This window comes from Marmota monax, unplaced genomic scaffold (genome assembly GCF_021218885.2).
Source record: "Marmota monax isolate L192 unplaced genomic scaffold, Marmota_monax_Labrador192_F-V1.1 WCK01_AAM20220418_F8-fsc00001, whole genome shotgun sequence".
In the NCBI taxonomy this organism is placed as follows: Eukaryota; Metazoa; Chordata; class Mammalia; order Rodentia; family Sciuridae; genus Marmota; species Marmota monax.
This window is the reverse complement of record NW_026693777.1, coordinates 36,398,291-36,423,270: the sequence shown is the minus strand read 5'-3', so window position 1 is coordinate 36,423,270 and position 24,980 is coordinate 36,398,291. Positions and strand designations below refer to the sequence as shown.

At 42.1% G+C, this 24,980-nt stretch overlaps 1 protein-coding gene across 1 annotated transcript in view; it reads left to right on the top strand.

Moving 5' to 3' along the window:
* Positions 1 to 24,980, top strand: part of Ryr3 (ryanodine receptor 3) — a 517,407-nt gene that overhangs the window by 258,606 nt on the left and 233,821 nt on the right. Inside the window, exons 15-18 of the mRNA XM_058584663.1 lie at positions 8,583 to 8,678; positions 10,494 to 10,612; positions 18,322 to 18,455; positions 20,218 to 20,459. Coding sequence (XP_058440646.1) covers positions 8,583 to 8,678; positions 10,494 to 10,612; positions 18,322 to 18,455; positions 20,218 to 20,459 — 591 coding nt within the window. The remainder of the gene's footprint in view (positions 1 to 8,582; positions 8,679 to 10,493; positions 10,613 to 18,321; positions 18,456 to 20,217; positions 20,460 to 24,980) is intronic.

Here is a 24,980-nt window from a genome sequence, read left to right as displayed (position 1 = left end):
CTTTGTAAGAGCTCCTAAAACTCTAGTCCTTTGTAATGATACTGCTCAAATTTGGTAGTTATTATAACAGTAATGGCTACCATTTATAGGGTTCCATGAGCCAAGAAATAGAATCCCTTTTTGATCCTCAAAGCAACACTTTGAAGTATAGTTCCGGGACTTGGAAGATGGCGGCGAGGGGAGTGCATTGCCCCCGTGTGCCGCGTCACTGTGTGGGAGTATGACAAGTCAGGACGGCTAAAGGCTATCTTGTTAGGAATTTCCAGCAATAGTGGGGTGCTCCGGAACCTGGAGGAAGGATTTCCATCGCACGAGGATCGGCTACAGGGACTCAAACGCGAGAGATTTGTCGCACGGAGGGTAACACTGCTTATTCAGCAAATCGCCCCGCGGCTAGAGTCTGCAGCGCGCGCTGGGAAACGAGGAGGAGATAGTGGCGCAGGGATACAGCGCTGCAGTTTCTGCCAGCCGTGCAAGCACCGTACTCAGTGCTGAATTCTGGGTTCGAGATGGGGGAAGGAAGCGGTCCATTTCGGTTCTCCACACCGGTCAGACCACAGAGGAGGCCAGCGGCTACCATCTTGGAGAGCTGACATCACCATCCCTGTTTTCGACTGACCACAGCTCATTCAGCCATAGAACAGGTAATTTCAGGCTGCCATTCGCCTGCGGCTTGCAGACAGATTACTCAGGCTCAGTGCCTGAGTGCTTCTTGGAGCCTGCTCTTATCAAAGCATACACTGAGCACCGAGCGGCCGAGTTCCTGCTCCCGGAACTGCCCTGGCCCAGGGCTAAGGAGCCCGCGGAAACTGCTTCTCGGTCCGGGTCCTACTGAGGGCCGGTCAGGACTCACCCGTTGCTTTGGTTACCCGGCAAAGGGAACGAAATGCTGCCATTCGCATAGGATACCAACATGGCAGAGATCTGATGTCATCAGAAAGCGGCGGAGGAGAGAACTTCATCAATACCAGCGGCGACAGAAACAGTTGGTCTCCTGGTAGGGAGGGTGAGGCACAGACACCCGAGTCTCTCTCGATTTGTCGTCGAGCCAGAGGGGAGGAGCCGGGCCGCCGCCCGCACCCGGAGCAGGCCCAGCGGCTCGCCGGCGTGGTGATCGCGTGACCCCAATTGGAGAGGGGGCGGAGCGGAGCCGCCACCCGCGCCTGCAAGGTGGGCAGACCCGCGACCCAGTGGTACACGGGCGTGGTAGGAGGGGCACGGCAGAGCCGCCGCCCACGCCTGAAAGGTAAGCAGACCTGTGACAGACTGGCGGGTCAGGCCCAGAGGCCTGCCAGCGTGGTACACACGTCACCCCAACTGGAGTAGGGGCAGAGCAGAGCCTTCGCCCGCGCCCGGATCAGGCCCCGCCGGTGTCGTGGTCACGTGACCCCAATTGGAGTGGGGGCGGAGCGGAACCGCCACCCGTGCCCGCAGGGTGAGCAGACCTGCGACCAACCTGCAGATCAGGCCCAGCGGTCCACAGGCGTGGTAGGAGGGGCAGGGCAGAGCCGCCGCCCGCGCCTGCAAGGTAGACAGACCGGCGACAGACCGGCAGATCAGGCCAAGGAGCCTGCCGGCGTGGTACACACGTCACCCCAATTGGAGTACGGGCAGAGCAGAGTCGCCGCCATTGCCAGGAACAGGCCCAGCGACCTGCCGGCATGGTAGTCACGACACCCCAATTGGAGTAGGGGCAGAGCAGAGCCGCCACCCGTGCCCGAAAGGTGGGCAGACCTGCGACCGACCAGCAGGACAGGCCCAGTAGCCTGCCGGTGCGACAGACACGTCACCCCATTTGGAGTAGGGGCAGAGCAGAGCCGCCGCCCACACCTGCAGGGTAGGCAGACCTGCAACCGACCGGCGGATCAGGCCCGGTGGCCTGCCAGCGTGGTAGTCACGACACCCCAATTGGAGTAAGGAGAGAGCAGAGCTGCCGCCCGCACCTGCAAGGTAGGCAGACCGCCGCCCGACCCTGCAAGGGAGATTTTTGAACTATACAAGAGCAATATAAATATATAGGACAAAAAAACATTTCAAAAACACAACAGTTTCACCAAGCAGAAAGAAACGCAAGCAGTATGAAAAGACAAGGAAAGAAAGGACCACAAGCAATGCAGGTCAACTCAACTTTAGAAGAGGTAACAGCTGCAGCAGATGGAATGTCAGATAAAGAATTCAAGATATACATGCTTCCGATGATCTGGAGTATCAAGGAAGACATTAGACAGCAAAATCAGACAATGAAAGATCATTTCGACAATGAATTACACAAACAAATCCAGGAAGCAAAGGATCAACTATACAGGGAGATAGAGGTTATAAAAAACAAACAGAAATCCTAGAAATGCAGGAAGCAATAAACCAACTTAAAAACTCAATTGAGAATACTACCAGCAGAGTAGAACACTTAGAAGATAGAACATCAGACAATGAAGACAAAGTATTTCAACTTGAAAAGAACATAGATAGCTCAGCAAGACTGTTAAGAAACCATGAGCAGAACATCCAAGAAATATGGGATAACATTAAGAGACCAAACTTAAGAGTCATTGGGATACAGGAAGGCACAGAACTCCAAACCAAAGGAATGAGCAATCTATTCAATGAAATAATACGAGAAAACTTCCCAGACTTGAAGAATGAGACAGAATCCCAAATCCTAGAAGCCTACAGGACGCCGAATGTGCAAAATCATAAGAGATCCACACCTAGACACATTATAATGAAGATGCCCAACATACAGAATAAAGAGAGAATTTTAAAAGCTACAAGAGAAAAGAAGCAGATTACATTTAGGGGTAAGCCAATCAGGATAACAGCTGATCTTTCAACACAGACTCTGAAAGCTAGAAGATCCTAGAATAACATATTTCAAACACTGAAAGAAAATGGGTTCCAACCAAGAATTGTGTATCCAGCGAAATTAAGCTTCAGGATGGAAGATGAAATTAAAACCTTCCACGATAAACAAAAGTTTAAAGAATTTGCAGCTAGAAAACCATCTCTTCAAAACATCCTCGGCAAAACATTACAGGAAGAGGAAATGGAAAATAACAATGAAAACCAACAGTGGGAGGTAGGACAGTAAAGGGGGGGGGATAATCAAAGAGGAAAACAAACAATGTTTAGTAACATAAATAAACAAATATGGCTGGAAGAACAACCCATATCTCAATAATAACCCTAAATGTTAATGGCTTAAACTCACCAATTAAGAGACACAGGCTAGTAGAATGGATCACAAAACAAGACCCAACAATATGCTGCCTACAGGAGACGCATTTGATAGGAAAAGACATACATAGGCTGAAGGTGAAAGGTTGGGAAAAATCATATCACTCATATGGACTTCAGAAACAAGCAGGAGTGTCCATACTCATATCAAATAAAATAGATTTCAAGCCAAAGTTAATCAAAAGGGATAAAGAGGGACACTACATACTGCTTAAGGGAACCATACACCAACAAGACATAACAATCATAAATATATATGCCCCAAACAATGGTGCAGCTATGTTCATCAAACAAACTCTTCTCAAGTTCAAGAGTCTAATAGACCACCATACAATAATCATGGGAGACTTCAACACACCTCTCTCGCCACTGGACAGATCTTCCAAACAAAAGTTGAATAAGGAAACTATAGAACTCAATAACACAATTAATAACCTAGACTTAATTGACATATATAGAATATACCACCCAACATCAAGCAGTTACACTTTTTTCTCAGCAGCACATGGATCCTTCTCAAAAATAGATCATATATTATGTCACAGGGCAACTCTTAGACATTATAAAGGAGTAGAGATAATACCATGCATCTTATCTGATCATAATGGAATGAAACTGAAAATCAACGATCAAAGAAGGAAGGAAAAAGCATACATCACTTGGAGAATGAACAATAGGTTACTGAATGATCAATGGGTTATAGAAGACATCAAGGAGGAAATTTAAAAATTCTAAGAGATAAATGAGAACACAGACACAACATATCGGAATCTATGGGACACATTGAAAGCAGTTCTAAGAGGAAAATTCATTGCTTGGAGTTCATTCCTTAAAAAAAGAAAAAACCAACAAATAAATGATCTCATACTTCATCTCAAAATCCTAGTAAAAGAAGAGCAAAACAACAGCAAAAGAAGTAGAAGGCAAGAAATAATTAAAATCAGAGCTGAAATTAATGAAATCGAAACAAAAGAAACAATTGAAAAAATTGACAAAACTAAAAGTTGGTTCTTTGAAAAAATAAACAAAATCGACAGACCCTTAGCCATGCTAGCGAAGAGAAGAAGAGAGAGAACTCAAATTACTAGCATACGGGATGAAAAAGGCAATATCACAACAGACACTTCAGAAATACAGAAGATAATCAAAAATTATTTTGAATCCTTATACTCCAATAAATTAGAAGATAGTGAAGGCATAGATAAATTTCTTAAGTCATATGATCTGCCCAAATTGAGTCAGGAGGATATAGACAACCTAAACAGACCAATATCAATTGATGAAATAGAAGAAACCATCAAAAGACTACCAACTAAGAAAAGCCCAGGACCGGATGGGTATACAGCAGAGTTTTAAAAAGCCTTTAAAGAGGAACTAATACCAATACTTTTCAAGCTACTTCAGGAAATAGAAAAAGAGGGAGAACTTCCAAATTCATTCTATGAGGCCAACATCACCCTGATACCTAAACCAGACAAAGACACTTCAAAGAAAGAAAACTACAGACCAATATCTCTAATGAACCTAGATGCAAAAATCCTCAATAAAATTCTGGCGAATCGGATACAAAAACATATCAAAAAAATTGTGCACCATGATCAAGTAGGATTCATCCCTGGGATGCAAGGCTGGTTCAATATACGGAAATCAATAAATGTTATTCACCACATCAATAGACTTAAAAATAAGAACCATATGATCATCTCGATAGATGCGGAAAAAGCATTTGACAAAGTACAGCATCCCTTTATGTTCAAAACTCTAGAAAAACTAGGGATAACAGGAACATACCTCAATATTGTAAAAGCAATCTCTGCTAATCCTCAGGCTAGCATCATTCTGAATGGAGAAAAACTGAAGGCATTCCCTCTAAAATCTGGAACAAGACAGGGATGCCCTCTCTCTCCACTTCTGTTCAACATAGTTCTCGAAACACTGGCCAGAGCAATTAGACAGACGAAAGAAATTAAAGGCATCAAAATAGGAAAAGAAGAATTTAAATTATCACTATTTGCAGGTGACATGATTCTATACCTAGCAGACCCAAAAGGTTCTACAAAGAAACTATTAGAGCTAATAAATGAATTCAGCAAAGTGCAGGATATAAAATCAACACGCATAAATCAAAGGCATTCCTGTATATCAGCGACAAATCCTCTGAAATGGAAATGAGGACAACCACTCCATTCACAATATCCTCAAAAAAAATAAAATACTTGGGAATCAACCTAACAAAAGAGGTGAAAGACTTATACAATGCAAACTACAGAACCCTAAAGAGAGAAATAGAAGAAGATCTTAGAAGATGGAAAAATATACCCTGTTCATGGATAGGCAGAACTAACATCATCAAAATGGCGATATTACCAAAAGTTCTCTATAGGTTTAATGCAATGCCAATCAAAATCCCAATGGCATTTCTTGTAGAAATAGAGAAAGCAATCATGAAATTCATATGGAAAAACAAAAGACCCAGAATAGCAAAAACAATGCTAAGCAGGAAGTGTGAATCAGGCGGTATAGCGATACCAGACTTCAAACTATACTACAGAGCAATAGTAACAAAAACAGCATGGTACTGGTACCAAAACAGGTGGGTGGACCAATGGTACAGAATAGAGGACACAGAAACCAATCCACAAAACTACAACTATCTTATATTTGATAAAGGGGCTAAAAGCATGCAATGGAGGAAGGATAGCTTCTTCAACAAATGGTGCTGGGAAAACTGGAAATCCATATGCAACAAAATGAAACTGAATCCTTTTCTCTCGCCATGCACAAAAGTTAATTCAAAATGGATCAAGGAGCTTGATATCAAATCAGAGACACGCCGTCTGATAGAAGAAAAAATTGGCTACGATCTACATTCGGTGGGGTCGGGCTCCAAATTCCTCAATAGGACACCCATAGCACAAAAGTTAATAACTAGAATCAACAAATGGGACTTACTCAAACTAAAAAGTTTTTTCTCAGCAAAAGAAACAATAGGAGAGGTAAATAGGGAGCCTACACCCTGGGAACAAATCTTTACTCCTCACACTTCAGATAGAGCCCTAATATCCAGAGTATACAAAGAACTCAAAAAATTAGACAATAAGATAACAAACAACCCAATCAACAAATGGGCCAAGGACCTGAACAGACACTTCTCAGAGGAGGACATACAGTCAATCAACAAGTACATGAAAAAATGCTCACCATCTCTAGCTGTCAGAGAAATGCAAATCAAAACCACCCTAAGATACCATCTCACTCCAGTAAGATTGGCAGCCATTAGGAAGTCAAACAACAACAAGTGCTGGCAAGGATGTGGGGAAAAGGGTACACTTGTACATTGCTGGTGGGACTGCAAATTGGTGCAGCCAATTTGGAAAGCAGTATGGAGATTTCTTGGAAAGCTGGGAATGGAGCCACCATTTGACCCAGCTATTCCCCTTCTAGGTCTATTCCCTAAAGACCTAAAAAGAGCATGCTACAGGGACACTGCTACATTGATGTTCATAGCAGCACAATTCACAATAGCAAGACTGTGGAACCAACCTAGATGCCCTTCAATAGACGAATGGATAAAAAAAAAAATGTGGCATTTATACACAATGGAGTATTACTCTGCATTAAAAAATGACAAAATCATAGAATTTGCAGGGAAATGGATGGCATTAGAGCAGATTATGCTAAGTGAAGCTAGCCAATCCCTAAAAAACAAATGCCAAATGTCTTCTTTGATATAAGGAGAGTAACTAAGAACAGAGTAGGGACGAAGAGCATGAGAAGAAGATTAACATTAAACAGGGATGAGAGGTGGGAGGGAAAGGGAGAGAGAAGGGAAATTGCATGGAAATGGAAGGAGACCCTCAGGGTTATACAAAAGTACATACAAGAGGAAGTGAGGGGAAAGGGAAAAATAATACAAGGGGGAGAAATGAATGACAGTAGAGGGGGTAGAGAGAGAAGAGGGGAGGGGAGGGGAGGGGAGGGGAGGGGAGGGGGGGATAGTAGAGGATAGGAAAGGCAGCAGAACACAACAGACACTAGTATGGCAATATGTAAATCAATGGATGTGTAACTGATGTGATTCTGCAATCTGTATATGGGGTAAAAATGGGAGTTCATAACCCACTTGAATCAAAGTGTGAAATATGATATATCAAGAAATTTGTAATGTTTTGAACAACCAACAATAAAAAATTAAAAAAATAAATAAATTAATTAATTAAATTAAATAAAAAAGTATAGTTCCTGTTATTTTTTCTGTTTTATTAAAAAAAAAAGAGACTGGTCACAGAGATGCTCATAGCCCAATGTCACATATCCAGTTAGTGACAGAGCTGTAGTTTGAGACAGAGCAGTCTGATTCCAGAACTCTGTGCTTACTACATTCACTGAAGCTGACCTGAATAGCAGCTCAGGAATTCTACTCTCACTGACTCTGGGGAAGCAGAATAGAGGTCCTGGAGGAGATCTTTCTGTATCCTAATTTACCATTTACTAACCTTGGTAAAATCCCAAGCCCTATGAACCAACCACATGCAGAAAATTGTTTGGGGGCTAATTCATTTCCATGGACTTGTTCCAGATTTGCATCTACTGTATTTGCCTCAAGGGTGGAAGGGTACATACATAGCCTTGACTGGCAAAACTCTAAGGACAGCACATTCTCCCCCTCTTTGCAATATCATCTGCCAATGGCTTTCAAGTATGAACTGGAATTAGAATCATCTGGAGGGCTGGGTAAAACCCAGGTGCTAGGCCCTTGCCCAAGTTTTCACCTCAGACCTGAGAATGTGCATTTAGAACAGGTTCTCAGGTTATGCTGGCATTCCTGATCCAGGGACCATACCTTGAGAACTACTGTCACATAGTGGTATGTTTCAGATATGCAATTGTTACTTGTTATCATGTATCTATTAGTTTAACAAACCTTTCCAGCTGTGTTCACTGGGACACCTTCCTTTAGCACTGAAGAATAGCAAGTCTCTTGCTAGAAAACAAAAGTTCTTAAATCAGTAAATGAGCAGATACTCAATTATTGCTTATTGCTATCTGAAGTTATTAGTTTATGTTTATTATCTCTACCCCCTACTTGATGAAGGCATAGAATCTGCCTCTTCTACCCCATGGCTCTGTTCTCAACAACCCACTGTACCATATGTGTCAAGTGATCGAGTGAATGCTAGATTTTCACTCTTCTAAATATAGAAACAGAATTGTATCAAAGGGCTAAGCATGTCAGATCGCCATTCAGTGCTTGGTTCCTGATCAGGTGAGGTATTTGGCAACTTTCCATGTTTATGCCCATCGTTATGCACTTTAACCTGGGTAATCAGAACTTTCCTTGTTTGCAGCTGCTCTCATTCGTGGCAACAGGAACAATTGTGCTCAGTTCTCCAATAACCTTGACTGGCTGATCAGCAAATTGGACAGACTAGAATCTTCCTCAGGTAAGAACTGACAGAAAATGATAACTGGAGAAGATGAATTTTTTTCTTTCTGTAAAAAAAGAAAACAAAGCTAAATCTTTTCCTCTGCCTTGCCAATAACCCTCTATGTTAGTCAGCTTTTCCTCATGGTTATCAAAATGCCTGACGAGGACAACTTAGAGGAGGTAACATTTATTTGGGGCTCATGGTTTCGGAGGTTCAGGCCATGGTGAGCCTGGCTCCATTGCTTTGGGCCTGAGGTAAAGCAGAACATCCGGGCAGGAGGGCATGGTAAGGGAAAGCTACCGAGGTCATGGAAGCCAGGAAGCAGAGACAGCAAGAGTAAGGAGCCAGTGACAAGATGTAGTCCCCAAGGCCACTCCCACAATGACCTGTTCCCTCCAGCAACACCCCACCTACCTATAGTTACCATCCAGTAGTCCATTCAAATTATGAATTCAACGAACTAATGGGGTTACAGATCTCCTAATCTTGCCTCTGAACTTTCTTGTATTGCCTAACACATGAGCGTTTGGTTGTGGTGGTCACTTCAGATCCAAACCAACATTATAACAAACAGCCTCACAAAATTATTTTAACAACAAGGAACAAAGTCCCAAAGTTTCCTGATACTTATACAACTTGATTAAACTGCTGTAATGCAGCCTTCTACAATCATTTCTTTTCTAAATTTTGCTTTGTGCATTTATCTTCATCTTGGGTCCTTTAAACAACCCCATCCAGTGACCCTGGTATCCTTCTAATTCCTGCTGTACTCCTATTTGCTGGACTCTGTCCTAACCATTTTGGTTACAAGTAGAATTGAAGGATGACCATAGAATAAGAGGGGAAATCTTCACATACCTGCCCCCCCAATCACCTTTCAGTCACACCTGTAGCCCTTTTTGGTGACTCAGAACCTGAGCCATCTGTTGTTGGTGCGTGACCAGGCCACCAGATGCAGCAATTTTCATCTTCCAAAATAAGTTCAGGTGGCAGATATAGTTCCCTCTCTGGAAAGAAAAAGGTCTTGATACTTTTCTCATAGTCCAGAACTGCACATGTCTTTCTATCCTTCTTTTCAGTGCCTTCTCTCTTAGGTAGATTTCATTTTAGGGTAAGTGATGAAAACCTTGATTAAAAACAAAATCAAAAGCATTTTTCTTAATAAAAGAAATGAAACTGTTAGCCATCTGCTTCCCTTGAATTTTTGTGACAATGTTACCTTTGTGTGTCGGGCTGTAGGGATACTTGTTCATTTTTCTTAAGCCTTCACTTGATAGGGAAAATCATATAGTGTGTCAGGAAAAGAGGAAAAGCCAAATCATTTTTATTTTGTGAGCTTATAGTTTGTATGACATACTAGAACACCTAAAATACTAATAACTTCCTCTTATTCTGAGGTCAAGTTCAGAATGTTTTCTAAATTACTTGAATGACCTTTAGAATTTATACTGAAGTGTGAGAAACTATTTTTATATCTATATTTAAATGAAGTATTGTTTGGTTTGATCAAATTAAGAATTCCATTTTATAGCTGCTGCTTTATATTTTTTAGCATATAAAGATCATCATGTCTTTGTCCAGGAAAAGAGAGATGGGGTTAGTGCTGATTAAACTCAACTTCATATTGCACACTGCATTTCCCTTAGAGGCTCCTCAAGTCTTCCAGAGATGATTGCCTCTCTCCTCTGGCTGGGAATATTTAATAGATTCAAAGAATTGATGATATTTTGTCCCCTCAGGATGATTTTTTTTTCACCCTCAGGTTTCTAAATTATGGTCAGTTCTGCAAGTTATTTAATGTCCAAATGATTTTTTGTCACATTCGTGTAGGTATCTTGGAAGTTTTGCACTGCATTTTGATTGAAAGCCCAGAAGCCTTAAATCTGATAGCCGAGGGTCACATCAAGTCCATCATCTCCCTGCTGGATAAGCACGGGCGGAATCACAAGGTGAGTGTGGAAAGAAGGACCCAAACAGTGATTTATTGACTTTACCAGCTTTCCTGTCCCCACCACTCAGTAACCCTTGTGTTACTAAGAGTAAATGGACACATTTCTTCCTTTCTTGCCTACAATCACACTGCAAGCCAGGCAGCCACACTAAATCTCAGATGGTCTCCCCGGATTCCCTCCAGCTTCCCTAAGCCCTGTTCATCATCATTGGTCCTAAACACACAGCTCACAGAAGGGCACTACCCAGGGCCTTGTCCATGGCCAGCTATGCAAGACTAGTTCCTAAGGTCTAGGAGCTTAGTGGAAAACCTGGAACACCAAGCCATGTAGAGAAGATACACAGAAATTGGATTTCAAGTAATATAGAAAGGCTTGCTAAACTTGCCTTGTTATGAAATGAAATCAGATTTAATGAGTCAAACCAAGGCAAGTAAAAGAAATTCTGCATGGGCAAACAGGAAGACCCAAGCTACTGATCCCTCTCTTTGATACAAAACAGCTGTGTGACTTTAGGCCTCAATCATTTCATCTGTGACATGGGGACAATGCCCCTCACCAAGGTGGCATGCCATGTCAATTTTCTGAGATCTCTAATGAATCTATTTTTATGAAATTATATCTCTAAGATGCAATGATCTATTAGGGAAATCTATAAAAATACGAGTTTTATTCTGGCTCCACACTTAGACCATATATTGAGGCTACACTACTAATTAGCAGGTAGATAAGTAACTCACAGGCCAAGGGGTGCATTCTAAGAGCAGGTGGCATGATGGGGTATGTGGGACAGCAGCTGTGCCTCTGCAGAGTAGAGGGAAATTAGCTCAGTCCCTGTGCCTCTCCTCTTGCCATTGTTGTTCAGAGGGCTGCATATTTGAGACACGTTTCAGTGAGTCCAGGAGATCAAGCCCCTGCAGCATTGACTACATGATGTGCAACACCCTTAGGAAACAGAAAAGCCCTTAGTCCTCAGCATCTGTGAAATTGCTTGGCAAACAGAAAGAAATATGTGGGGTCTGTAATTGCTTTCTCAAATGTGGTAAATCAAAAGCAGGCATGAGGCTCCAACCTCTGTCCAGCTTTTCTACATTCCAACATGTTCCTTCCTGTCAGCACAGTGTAGTAAGAATAACTGATAAACCATGAGCAATAGGAGGTATGAGCCATGATCTACATACAGATGTCAGGGGAGCCCTGTGCCAGGGAAGCTGCTCTTGTTTCACTGCCCCCAGGGGCTTCTCTATGATAGTACATAATGCAATCCATAAATAGTCTGTTTCCTTATGGCCTCTTTTACCCAAAGGCTCAGCTTGCAGCAAGTTGAACAGTATTCTGCCCATTCCACAACTGAAAAAACTGAGGCCCAGAATGTCATTGTACTTGGCTACAAATAAATACCCACACTGATAAGTTACTGAGTATGCTAGGAAGGCAGCCTCCAATCTTCTAGAACCACAGCACTTTTTGAGAAATTTTGACAATGTGGCAAAAGTTGAGACAGCGTGATTTTGGTACCTAAGATTCTCATCAAGAAGGTCCCCTTTTTATCTTTTGATGGGATTTGGGGCCAAGGCTGGTTTGCCATGACTTCAGGTCCTCTAGTACTGATTATTGGATTGGATACCTTTTATTTGCAGAGAAACCCAAGCTCAAATCATCACCAGTGTGTTTGTGGTCATTTTGCAAAGAACGTACTGTGCCGAGTGTAGGCTAGACTTCCATAACATTTCATCTTTGCTTGGAAAATGCCAACAAAATGTTTTCTTATCCAGGCTGCTGTTTTCTCCAGTGATACATTTTCAGGAGTCTCTGATCATTTATGTGGTTCTATAAAGACAATGACTCACCATGGAGAATTCTGGAGTCATGGGGGCCCCAGAAGTCTTCATAACAATGATAATGATGATGACTAACATTTATTTTGTACTTAACCAGTGCCCATGTTCCTAAGCATCCTCTTCAGTCTTCATTATGCCCTCTGGAGTAGCATCATTACTTCAACATGATGAAGACATAATGAGGCCAGGACATGGTTCTGAGATGATAATCCATTTTCCAGGGGCCCCACACCTCACCAGTGATGGCTGGGGTATGTGGGACCAGAAGTTTAATTTTCTTCACAGTGTTTCTCAAGCTAAAGTTTTCAAACTTTTCAGAGCCCTACTATCCTAAGAGAATTGTTTAATTTTTATGATCTTTACTTTTATAATTATTTAAATACAGAACTCTTCACAGTAGAAAATTCACAACTAGAAGGCATTTTCAAAGAATAGGTTCTCGTGGCTGGGGATATACCCTAGTTGGTAGAGTGCCTGCCTTGCATGCACAAGGCCCTGGGTTCAATCTCCAGCACCACACACACTCGCCCACCCACACACCACAAAAAAAAAAAAAAATGTTCTCACATTGAAGTTTGAGGACCCCTATTATCTATGAGAGTGGTCTTTGGGGTCATGACATGTTTTCCTTTAGAAAAGGTTTGTTTATCTCATGGATTTAACAATTTCACGCCACCTCTAATAGTGCTTAGAATCAAGACTATATAGAAGAGCAGTGATTTTTATACTAAAAATTGCAATTTCATACCACTTTCATTCTAAAATAGTTGTGTTGCTTCCGTGGAAAGCATTACCACTCATCTAAAGCATGATCAAATTGGGGGTCAGAGAGTTAAAGGGAAATAACAATCTTGGGAATGAAAAGGATGAGAGTGGTAGGCTGGAAACCACCCACCGCCTTTTTATCTGAACACACTCTGCCCTATGACTTCTCAGAGACTTGGCTTTTGTGGATCCTTCAGCACCCCCTTACTCCTTTTCCAGGACCCCTCAAAATTTTCTCTAGATTATTAAAACATAAACTAAGTTTTGAAGAACAGATACAAATTTAGGTGCCATTCCTTCCATGAAGGCTTTTCTGATCCTAGTTGGAATTGGTCTTTTCAATTACACGATTTGTTCTTTGTTACAATGGTTGTTCCAATCTGCCTTTCATGAGAGTTAATTTTACACATTTATTTCTCTAACCCACTGTAAGTTCCTTCAAGAAAGGTGCCATCTTTGTAATCTCCATGGTGCCAAGCTCAGATATCAAATGTAGGCATTCATCTGTGTTTGTCAGAGGTTTAATAAATGAATAAAAGATGTGAGTAGAGCCAGAAGTCATTGCTGTCTGTTTTTGAATTGATGGAAACTCATATGTACAGGACTCACCTCACTAAACAGATGCCTTATCAGTTAACACTCTGAGTAGCACTGATTTTATTGTTTGATGAAAGAATAATGTTGAAAATTATAGCAATCACCCTGTAGTTTTTCATGGAGTAAGCTTTTATTAGTAAAAACAAAGTATATCCCCCAAACCACCCTATTCCAAATCTGCTAAAAGCAGAAGAGCCATAACAGATAATTTTTTTTATTATCTTCTTTGTTTCCCAAGTGTTTGAAAGCCACCTGAGAGAAAAATGTATGGTAAAATTATAATATCTTTAGTCTGAAAAAAGTATAGATGAGAATCAAAAGTTTCGCCTGGGTTAGGAAAGGAATGAATGCAAGGAAGCCAACTATTAACTCCCACATCTTTGCTCCAGTAGCTCCATAAAATCAGTTGAGTTTCCTGGCAGCCATGGCAATATAGAAACATTCCCACCCACTCATCTCTCATGCACAGGGAGGGCAGAATCTGTCAGAGGCTGTAGAGCACTTATTTTTCAAATATAGAACTTGAAATAATAATCACAAAAGTACAGTTAGCATTTTTTAAAATAAGACTTTTTTAAACTTTTTAAAAATAAAAGTAGAATTCTCATCATAAGCATATCTTTAGGATAGGGAATAATGGCATTAAAAATGAGAGGCTTTGTTTATGTTTAGTTTTTTTGTTTTCAAATAGACTATATTTAATGAGATGAATAGTATCTTTTATAATTTTTATTGGTTATTTTTAGTTATACATAACACAGTCCATTTTGATATCATTATGCAAGCATGGAATATATCATTCCAATTAGGACCCTAGTCTTTTGGATGTACATGATGGTGAGATTCACGGTAGTGTATTCATACACGTACATAGGAAAGTTATGTCAGATTCATTCCATTGTCTTTTCTTATCCTCCTTCCCTTTCCTTCATTCCCTTTGTCTAATCCACTTAACTTCTATCCCTCCTCTTATTGTGAATTAGCTTCCACATGTCAGAAAACATTTGACCTTTGGTTTGGGGGGAGTGGCTTATTTCACTTAGCATAATAGTGTCCAGATTCATCCATTTACCAGCAAATGTCATAAAGTCATTCTTTATGGCTGAGTCATATTCTAATGTATGTATACAGCACAATTTCTTTATGCATTCATCTGTCGATGGCACCTAGGTTGGCTCCCTAACTTAGCTATTGTGAACTGTAATGCTATAAACATTGATGTGGCTAGGTCACTGTAGTATGCTGATTTTAATCCTTTGCATATATATACCCAGGAGTTGTATTACCAGGTCATATGGTGGTTCCGTTCCTAGTTTTTTGAGGAATCTCCATACTGCTTTCCAGAGAGGTTGTACCAATTTGAAACAGTGTTTGAGTGTACCCTTTTCCCCATATCCTCATCAACATTTATTGTTGTATTCTTGATAATTGCCATTCTGACTGGAATTAGATGAAGTCTCAGTGTAGTTTTAATTTACATTTCTCTAATTGCTAGAGATGTTGAATATTTTTCCCATATGTTTCTTGATCATTCATATTTCTTTTGAGAAGTGTTTGCTTAGTTCCTTTGCCCATTTATTGATTGGGTTATTGTGTTCCTTTTTTTGTTTGTTTGTTTGGAGTTCTTTGTATATCCTGGAAATTATCACCCTATCCAAGATGCAGGTGGCAAACTTCTCCCATTCTGGAAGCTCTTTCTTCATGCTCTTGATTGTTTCCTTTGCTGTGAAGTTTTTTTGTTTTGTTTTTTTAGTTTAATGTTATCCCAAAGTGAGAGGCTCTTAATGAAACGTGGGTTACAACCAGAAGCAAATGAACTCCACCAAAAGGACCGTTGACTAGGGATGCCTACCCCTAAGGCAGACAACCCCAAGTTCTCAGTGGCTTAGCATAGATATTTAATTTGGCTCACATCACAGTCCAAGCCCAGTCAATGGGAAAACTGCTCTGTGTTCATTGAGAGAGGTGTTCTCTAAGGGCAGAGCTTCACAGACTAATGTGCTCATGAAGTTCCTGGAGATCTCTGGGCATCTTGTTAACACAAAATCCCTGGGGTTCAGTAAGAATGGGGATTCTAGCATCAGTGTTTCTAGCAAGCTCCTGGTCAATCCAGTCCAGGGATTGCAGTAAGGATACCCTTGGGCTGCCAAGTCCTTTGTTGAATTAATACATCTGGAGAGAGATGCCACACACACAGGGCTCTATAGGAGAATTTTCCAGACCAAGCCTAAACGTGACATACATCACATTCACCTACTTCCCAATGGCCCAGACTCGGTCATATAATCCCACAAACCTGCACGGGAGGCTGGGAAATGCAGTGTCCTCAGGGCTCAGGAGGAAAAGGAAATGACCATGGGTAAACACGCATCAGAATCTGTCTTGCCTACCAAGCTTTCCAGAATTCATTGAGATGCTCCCTCTCAATCAGAAAGTACAGATGACCTCTAGGCACTGTGTGTGTGTTCCCTGTGGTGGGCTAGCCCTGCCTACATGAAATTTTTTAGAAAAGAGAATTTGCCCCCATTCCTCAGTTTAACAGAAAGAAACGCCTGCTAAAAGCCTAAGCACTGTCAACCAGATTCTTTATGGCATCTTTTATTTATAGGTGAGGCATTGCTCCATTAGGCTGGGTGCTTTCTGCAGAGCCTTTTTCCCTTTGCAGTTCCTATTGTATATGGATTAAGCTCTGCTTTTCCTCTGGTTGTGACAGCAAGTCTCCTGCAGCCATCACTCCAAGGCGGAACAGATGAAAACATGTTGATAGGCCAGATGAAAAGCAGCTAATTTTCTGGCCATCTATGGCTCTTTTCTTAGAGTAAGAAATGATCCTCTGGATTTCAGGTTTCCACCGTTGTTCTCTTTCGTGGAGTGGTAATGCTAAGAGTCCCCCAGAAAACTGCCTTTGGGATTCTTTTCTGCTTGTCCCATAAACGTGCCTCGTATTTATCTGGAGCAAAATTGACATTTTGGGAGTCAGGTGGAAAATTGGTTTGTGAGAATTAAGGACACAAATGCCATCAGCAACCTGACTCTCTCCAACCCCACTAAGCCTTGAATCTTTGGTGGCCACTTTGAAAGATGGAATTACAGCTTTCCCTTCCCCATCAGTGCAGCCTGCTACACTGTGGCTGTTATTTATCAACTGCTTTTTGCACCTTCTCCCCTCTGGGGCAAAGAGAGCGGAACAGTGCCTGGCCCTACACAGTGTTCTCTGCCATGATACAGACACAAAATCTGAATGAAAGAGGATGTGGCACAATGAGACAGGGCAGATGAGATGGCAGCCTGCAGGATTAGGCCAGAGACTGGTTCTAATTCCCAGGCAGCTGGCAAACAGGAACAGAAGCAGCTTGGTGACGGGTCCTTCAGATTCATGGGCCACCTGGGCTCCTGCGGGTTTGCTTTCCTTCCAGATGGGAGGAGGAGAGCAGGCGAAATATTTTGAATGCTAATTTCTAGGAATTTAAGGGTACCTTAATGGGTTTCAATGAAATCACAGCATGAGACCCAGAAGCGGGAATCTTCCCTACCAACGAAGATTTCCAAGTCTACGACAAGTAAGGACCTTATAACCAAATGGGTATCTAAAGGGCTTTCTCATTAAGACCTGTCTTAACCCCTAATCGTCAGTGAAAAGTACCATCAGGGCTGGGTAGAAGTTTGTTTGAGAAACTATGTAGAGTTTTTTATTCCTCTGCCCTGCACTTATGACTCGGAGCCTAAGTAGTGCCTAGATTTTGTACCTTAACTGCCTCAACATACCTTAGTCCTGCCCCTGACTAGATGGTGTGTCTTCAGAGGTCAGGCTTTTATCCACTGTAGTAGAACAGTGACCACAGGTGACATGCAAAGATTGGAGGTATGGGGCACAAGACTAGGGCAGAGGGTCTAGAAGGAAACCATGCTTCATTTCCCCATGTGTTAGTCGGGTTTTCATTACTGTGATCAAAATACCTGATAAGAACCACTCGGAGGAGGAAGAGTTTACTTTGACTCACAGTTTCAGAGGTTCAGCTCATGGTTGGCCAACTTAATTGCTCTGAGCCTCAGTGAGGCAGAGCATCATGGTGGAGGAACACTGCTCAGCTCTTGACAGACAAGAAGCAGACAAAGCAAAGAGCCAGGGACAAAATATACAATCCCCAAAGCATGCCCCCAGTGGCCTTCTTCCTCCAGCCACATCTCACCTGGCTATAGTTCCTACAGTCATACACTGACTGAGTTGGAGATCTCATAATCTAATCATTCTACCTCCTGCATGAACATATGAGCTTTTTCCGGGGGACACTCATATGCAAACTATAACACCTCAAGAGGCAGTAGTCTCTAGGACATCACTGACTCCTGCTTGGCACAGAGGTAAGACTTCTCCAGCACTGAGTGGTTCTCCACCCATTACCCAGTCCCATTATCTTCACTCCTGCTGCTTTCCTGTGAGGTGATTGCGTCCTACCCAATGTACACTCAGTGGTCCTGAGGTTTGGTGGGTGTGTCCTGCTTCAGGTTCTGGATGTCCTGTGCTCCCTCTGTCTCTGCAATGGGGTTGCAGTAAGAGCCAACCAGAATCTCATCTGTGACAACTTGCTGCCTCGGAGAAACCTGCTCCTGCAGACACGGCTAATTAATGATGTGACCAGGTAAGGCCATCACCATCATTCCAGATGCCAAGGAAGGTTCTTTCCATCTTGTAAACTGTCAGGAAGGATAGGACTGCTTTGAACTCCAGTTGCTCACTCATAGTTTTCACAGTAATGCAAATATATAAGACAACTGAGCAAACAATTGTGACAAGATCAGGTCACACCCTACCAGGTGGACTGGACCCTCTTTATCACCAAAACTGTCATAACCACCAATCACCCTGGTAACCAAAACATCAAGACCTTCACAAAGTGAAACTTGCTGAGGGTTATTCAAAGTGTAATAAACCAACTAAGGGGCAAGAAATTGAGGCAAAAATTGGGGGACTTGATTTCCTTAAACTCCAGCTCTCTGAGCACCACAACATCCTCTCTTCCAGACAATCCCCACTCTTTTAGGCAGTCTGTGTGGTTTCTGTGCTATCAGTCAAAAGTCAAAATGTGGACCTGGACAGGACTCTATGGAAGCTTCTTTGGGACCCCAAAAGATGGAGGGGTATGCCATCCTCCTCCTCTCTGAGAGAGCCCACTCTCTCCCTTGAGAGTGTGCTTTTTTTTTCCTTTTCCTATCCCTTCTAATAAATCCAAGCCATACCTCTAGGTGGGGGCAGGGGCCAATGTGCACTTTTTTCTGACTAGGGCCTTGCACTCCAACCCTTTCAGTAAAGTTGCTCAAACTTTTCTCTTGTACTGGCTGCAGATAGAGAATATTTCCCACATAGGGACAAAAGAAATTGGCCTGAAGTAGCCCACAATTTTTTATTAGCCATGAATGCACATTTTATAACTTCTTTATAATATACCAATCTTTGTTCTTAAATGTTTTAATAGAATGGATATCTCAAGTTGATACCATTATTTCTTTATCCTCTGGCACATAGCCAGTTGCCCAGCTCCTACCAGAGGGTTAGGCCAGGAGGAAGAGCATGGGTCCAGCAGGACCTCTCACCTGATGGTACACACATGTGGCCACGTGGGAACCCTGTGAACTCCCTGGGCTTGGACTAGTTAGCCCTCAGGGTCTTTATTCACTTTCTTCCTGAGCCTGCTGCTAATCCACAATAGTGAGGGGGGGAGCCTTTCTTAGGTGTAGAGTGGCACAGACCTAAACTTCACATAGCCTTCCTTCCTCCTGGTACAGTTTTTCCTTGCCCACCCAGAACAGGACATGGTTCCAGCCCGGGGACAGTCCATCTCTAAGAATAGGATTCCAAACATAAAAGCTCTGGTCTGTTCCAAGCTTTTAACCACTTTTCTGAACACATTAAAAACCTCTTGCCCTTAACAAGGTTGCCCACTAGTGACTTTTAAGAGGCTGTTGTTATGAATAATGCTTGGGGTACAAAGCTGCTATTTTGAAAATGAGGGTGCTTAAACCAATTTACCAGAAGATGGAACTCGAGTAAGTAATTTCTTTCACTTACAGAAAGACACAAAGGTTTGTAATCGTGAAACTCTGTATAATATTTTCAGCATCATTGCCCATGGTTGGTACTCAATAAATGTGTTGCCTTGAATGGAATATTTAAAGAAACATCATTTATATTTTTAGTGGAATTAATGTTGTCCTGACACCTAAGAATTTGACCTACTGTTGAAGGCTGCAAGCTTTTTCTACTTTGAATCAATTAAAAAAAAAACATAAAAATGCTCTTGTTCTGGGTTTCATTGGACCAATGCTTCCTATTAGGTCTGTTCAACATGCTTTTTTCAGTTGTGTGACTTCTGTGGATGCCTCATGTTCTGTGTTTAATTTCAGTATCCGGCCAAACATCTTCCTGGGAGTTGCTGAGGGCTCAGCCCAATACAAGAAGTGGTACTTTGAGCTAATTATTGATCAGGTGGACCCCTTCCTAACAGCAGAGCCCACACATCTGCGGGTTGGCTGGGCCTCCTCCTCAGGCTATGCGCCATACCCTGGAGGTGGAGAAGGATGGGGAGGCAATGGTGTTGGTGATGACCTGTATTCCTATGGTTTTGATGGACTTCATCTTTGGTCAGGTGAGTTCCTTGCCAAGATATCAGCCCTTGATCTCTTACTGCAAATAATTGGCCTCAAATTGTTCAAGCTGAAATTGCTACTGTAATTTGAAATTATACTGACTCCTGGGTCTCAGATGGTTAGGTGGGAAGAGCATTGTGTTTAAATTAGACTTATTTGAACCATTATTTGACAGCTTCCTAGCTACGTGATCCAATGCCAATCACTTTTCTCAAGATCAGAACCTGTGTACAGTTCTTATTGCATAATATTTTTAGGATGAAAATAAACCTCTTTATTTACTGGGCGTAATATTTTTAGGATGAAAATAAACATCTTTATTTACTGGGCAGAGAGCTTTACATACTTTTTATATATTGTTTTTCTCAGTTTATCCTCACAGTGACCCCATAAGGTAGAAAATATTGTCTCATCTTACAGATGTACAAACTGAGACATAAAGATACCTAAGAAATTCACGCACTAGGAAGAACCGTGATCTGCTCACAAGTTTATAGTCTTGTCAGTACTGCTTGCTGCTTCCTGTCACAATTGCTGACAGTCTAGATCAGTTCCACACACAATAGATGTTAACCTTAAGAACTCAAGGCTTCCCTTCATTATATTAGTATTGATGCTTTCCCCAAAAGCATCCATGGCTGGTACCTGTGGAGGTTGGTTCTACCTGCAATCTCAGGTTTTGGCCCAAAGTAAGAGTCCACCTCTCCTGTCCATTGACCAAAGCATGTCTTTTCTGTATCTTATGCAAAACTAGAGTTGGAGACATTGTGTCCCTTATTGGAATCCCTCATGTAAACATTGTGCCATGTTCTTCTTACATTAAGGAACCATGACACACATTCTTCCTTAAATCCAGTATGAAGGGAAAGTTGGTCTCTACAAGACAAGCCTATATACTCTGTGCTCTTTTGTATTCAGAACCATGTAGCCCACCCTATTTTCCTTCTTCCCTTGGTTTTTAGCCTTAAAACCTAACTGCCTGATGTCAATGATGGCAGCTCATATCCTTGTGGCATGCTTATTGTAGTTGAATGGTTTACAGTTAGTATGGGATTTTTGTTATTTTTTGTGCTGTTTTACATCCAGTTTAAGCATTTAAAACTTTCAGGAATGTCATAAACTTGTAGGAACATTTATTTATCCTGGTTCTTTTGGGGGAAAGAATGAGAAAGTCTGATTATTCTGCGTGTCCAAGGGAACACTGTGATTCAGAAGAAAACAAATGCAAAATGGCAGGGTATTGGGTAAAGGGAAAATCTTGCTCTCTCATCCTTGGTCTCTGTGGAAGCTATACCTTCCCTTCTTGGTTCTCATAGTCTCTTGTGGAATCACCGAGCCTGTGACTGTACAGAAGAAACCATTTGCCTTTTTAATTAGCTGTTATAAGGTTCTCAGAAAGCTCTCTGGGGCTAGGCGCTGTGGTGCACACCTATAATCCCAGCAACTTAGGAGGCTGAGGCAGGAGGATCACAAGCTCAAAGCCAACATCAGCAACTTAACGAGGACCTAAACAACTTAGCAAGATTTTGTCTCAAAATAATGATAAAAAAAAAAAGGTGGGGGATGTGACTCGGTAGTTGAGTGCCCCTGGGTACAATCCCCAGAACAAAAAATCAATAAAAATCTATCTGGGGAAGTGATTTGGGATATGCCCACCACATCAGCAGCCCCTGGTAGGATTGTTTGTGAGGGAATGAATGGTTTTGACTAGTGAAATCATTTCTACCCTGCCTGTCGATTGCTACTCAGATCCTGCCACCTCATCACCCTAACTTAGTGTTCTCTGGAACCACACAACATCTGAGAAGGACTCTGCATGGAGCTGGGTTAGGGAAATATGGGGCACTCCTAGACCCTTGGATGAAACAAATTGGACCCTGTCTCAAAAAGAAGCTAATCTTTCTCAAAGGAAGAAAATTTACTTAGTCTTTTCCAGACTTTACAACACTGCATAGGGTACTTCCTCAATCCCGGTATCCATTTGTAGACATCTGAGGAATGACTACATCAGTGAGCAGGCAGAGAACCCAGCAGTGATGTGTCAATTAAGTGCTGCTGTCTGTGCATTTAAGGACTGAACATCCTGATTGTTTATCATTCCTAAAATGTACAATTGTCCCCCTCCACCTTCTATTCTGTCACCTCTGAAGTCAAGCAAACCAGGTGTTCTGGGCCCATGTTCATCATCATCCTCAGTGGCTCTGAATGAGGAAGAGGAAAGAGGGCTGTTAACTGAGCTTCTCACTGTAGCTCTGAACATTACACACACTTGGTAATATAGTGTCATAAAGGTATATTCTATATCCCTTAGATTCTAGTATCTGATGAGTTATGAGGAAACCAGTGTCTACAAGATTTATGCTTTTCATTGTCACTAAAAAACAAAGTTTCCTTGAGCCCGGGCATCATTCTGACTTCCCCAGCCAGCACTGAAACCTATATCTTGCAGAAGGCACAGCAGGTAAATATGTCAGCACATGCTCCTGCTGAAGAAATAAGGCTTCTGTTAATGACTCCCACCAGCACAGCAGTGAATTCCAGACTCTCTGATGAAAGGGTAATTGTCTGATGAAGAAATGGAATGGAAATGGCACTGCAACTTGCTGTAGGAAGCAAAGGAAGGTGATTAGGGAGAGAGTTTGGAAGCTGGTCGTGATGATTTTTCTTCTTTTCCTCAAGATTTAAATGCCCAGGCCCATTAACTTTAAAGATGTCTCTATACATAAATTAAGCCACTGCCTTGAACTGGTCTTTAACATACTTATTAAAGTACAACAGATGTTGCAGTAGTTGGAAAGAATTGCAGTTCTTCTAATGCTTTGTCAATGGAAAGAGTTCAAGAAAAACTGACTTTGGGTTAGGCCTGGGTTCGAATCCTAACTTTGCCACATACTGATTTTTTTTTTAAAACTAAGCAAATTACTTCTCAGAGACCCAGTTTCTTCAGATAAGGTGAAGATGGAGCTTGACAGGGTGGTATGCACCTGTAATCCCAGCTGTTTAGGAAGCTGAGGTGGATCACCTGAACCTAGGAGTTCAAGACTAGCCTGGGCAATACAATGAGACCTTAGCTTAAGAAGAAGGAAAAAAAAAAACAGTGAAGATAACATGGCTTTATAAAATTTCAGTGAGATAAGGATATGAAGTCTCTGACATGTAGTAGATACCCAATGAATACAGTTTCCCTCCCTCATCTCTGTAAAGTCCACTGGAGTTGTAAAGACCAACTGCAGAGTCCCAGTTACTTCAAGACCAGTTCAGAACCCGAGGCCCATGCTGAATTGGAGAAGTTCAGAGTGGAATCCTGGGAGCATGCATGAGCTTTTTTCCTATACGGGGAAGAGCAGCCATGGAAGCCTCTGAAGTCACTTTCAGACATCTTCTGGGGAAACAACCCCTCCTTGACCACTTCCCAAAGCCTATGGAATCCTGGGCCAGCACAGCCCTGTGATCTCCTTGTGGAGGAATGACTGTTTTGTGATAGCATCACTTTTCTCTCCGGAGAATAGCCTCCATGTGGCCTTGGAAAGAACAGTTGGAAGTGAATTCAGCTCAGAGCAGCCTACAGTATGCTACTGTTAACCTGCTAAGGAAGGCATACCTGTCCTGCCCTGTTAACCTCCCTTTTCCCCTGCAGAATTGTAGTGAGCAGAGGAATTCATCTTACCAAGAGTTAACTGATTTAGAAGTAAATGGATGGAGTAAAGCTGTGTTTCCTGATTAGTTAAATTTTCTTGATGAGTCAGTAGTCTTATCTCTGAAGTCAGATTTGCACAAGGGAATCATGTTACCTATCTCTCTACCAAGATGAGCCCCAGGCTGTTGGTTTGTCAATGAAAATGTAGCTCGGTATAACTCAGACCTTTCCTACCCCAGTGCTGTGTGGAGATCTGAGGAATGTCTCTAGAATGGCAGCTTTTTTTTTCCTTTGGCTCCTTTCTCATTCTAAATGCCTGAATATTTGTGTTTATGTTACAATGCCAAATCTGCAATACCTGGAGCTATGGAAATGCTGAGTACCACAGTTTCCAGTTATCTACAGAAGGGATTAAATCATGTAGTCCCTATATCCTTGGGTTAATTTGATGATGGGCAGCATATGATTAAGTGGGCTTTGCCTTTATCTTAAAAGGTGCATTAGTCAAATACCTGAGATAATGAACTCAGAGGCTTGTTTTGGTTCAGTCTTGGAGGTTTCCGTATATGATCAGATGGCCCTGTTGCTTAGCACCTGTGGATAAACATATATCATGGCAGGAGCACATGGAGGAATAAAACTGGTCACCTCACCACCAGGAAACAAAAGAAAAGGGAAGCCCAGGGCTCCACAATCTCCCCAATAACATGTCCCCACAAACCTCCTACTATGTATTAATAAGCTTTTTGTTGCTGGGCAAAATACCTGAGGAAAACCACTTAAAGGAGGAAAGGTTTATTTTGGCTCATGGTTTCACAGGTTTTCATCCAAGGTCAGTTGGCTCTATTGCTTTGAGCCTGAGGTGAGGCAGAAGGGCATGGCA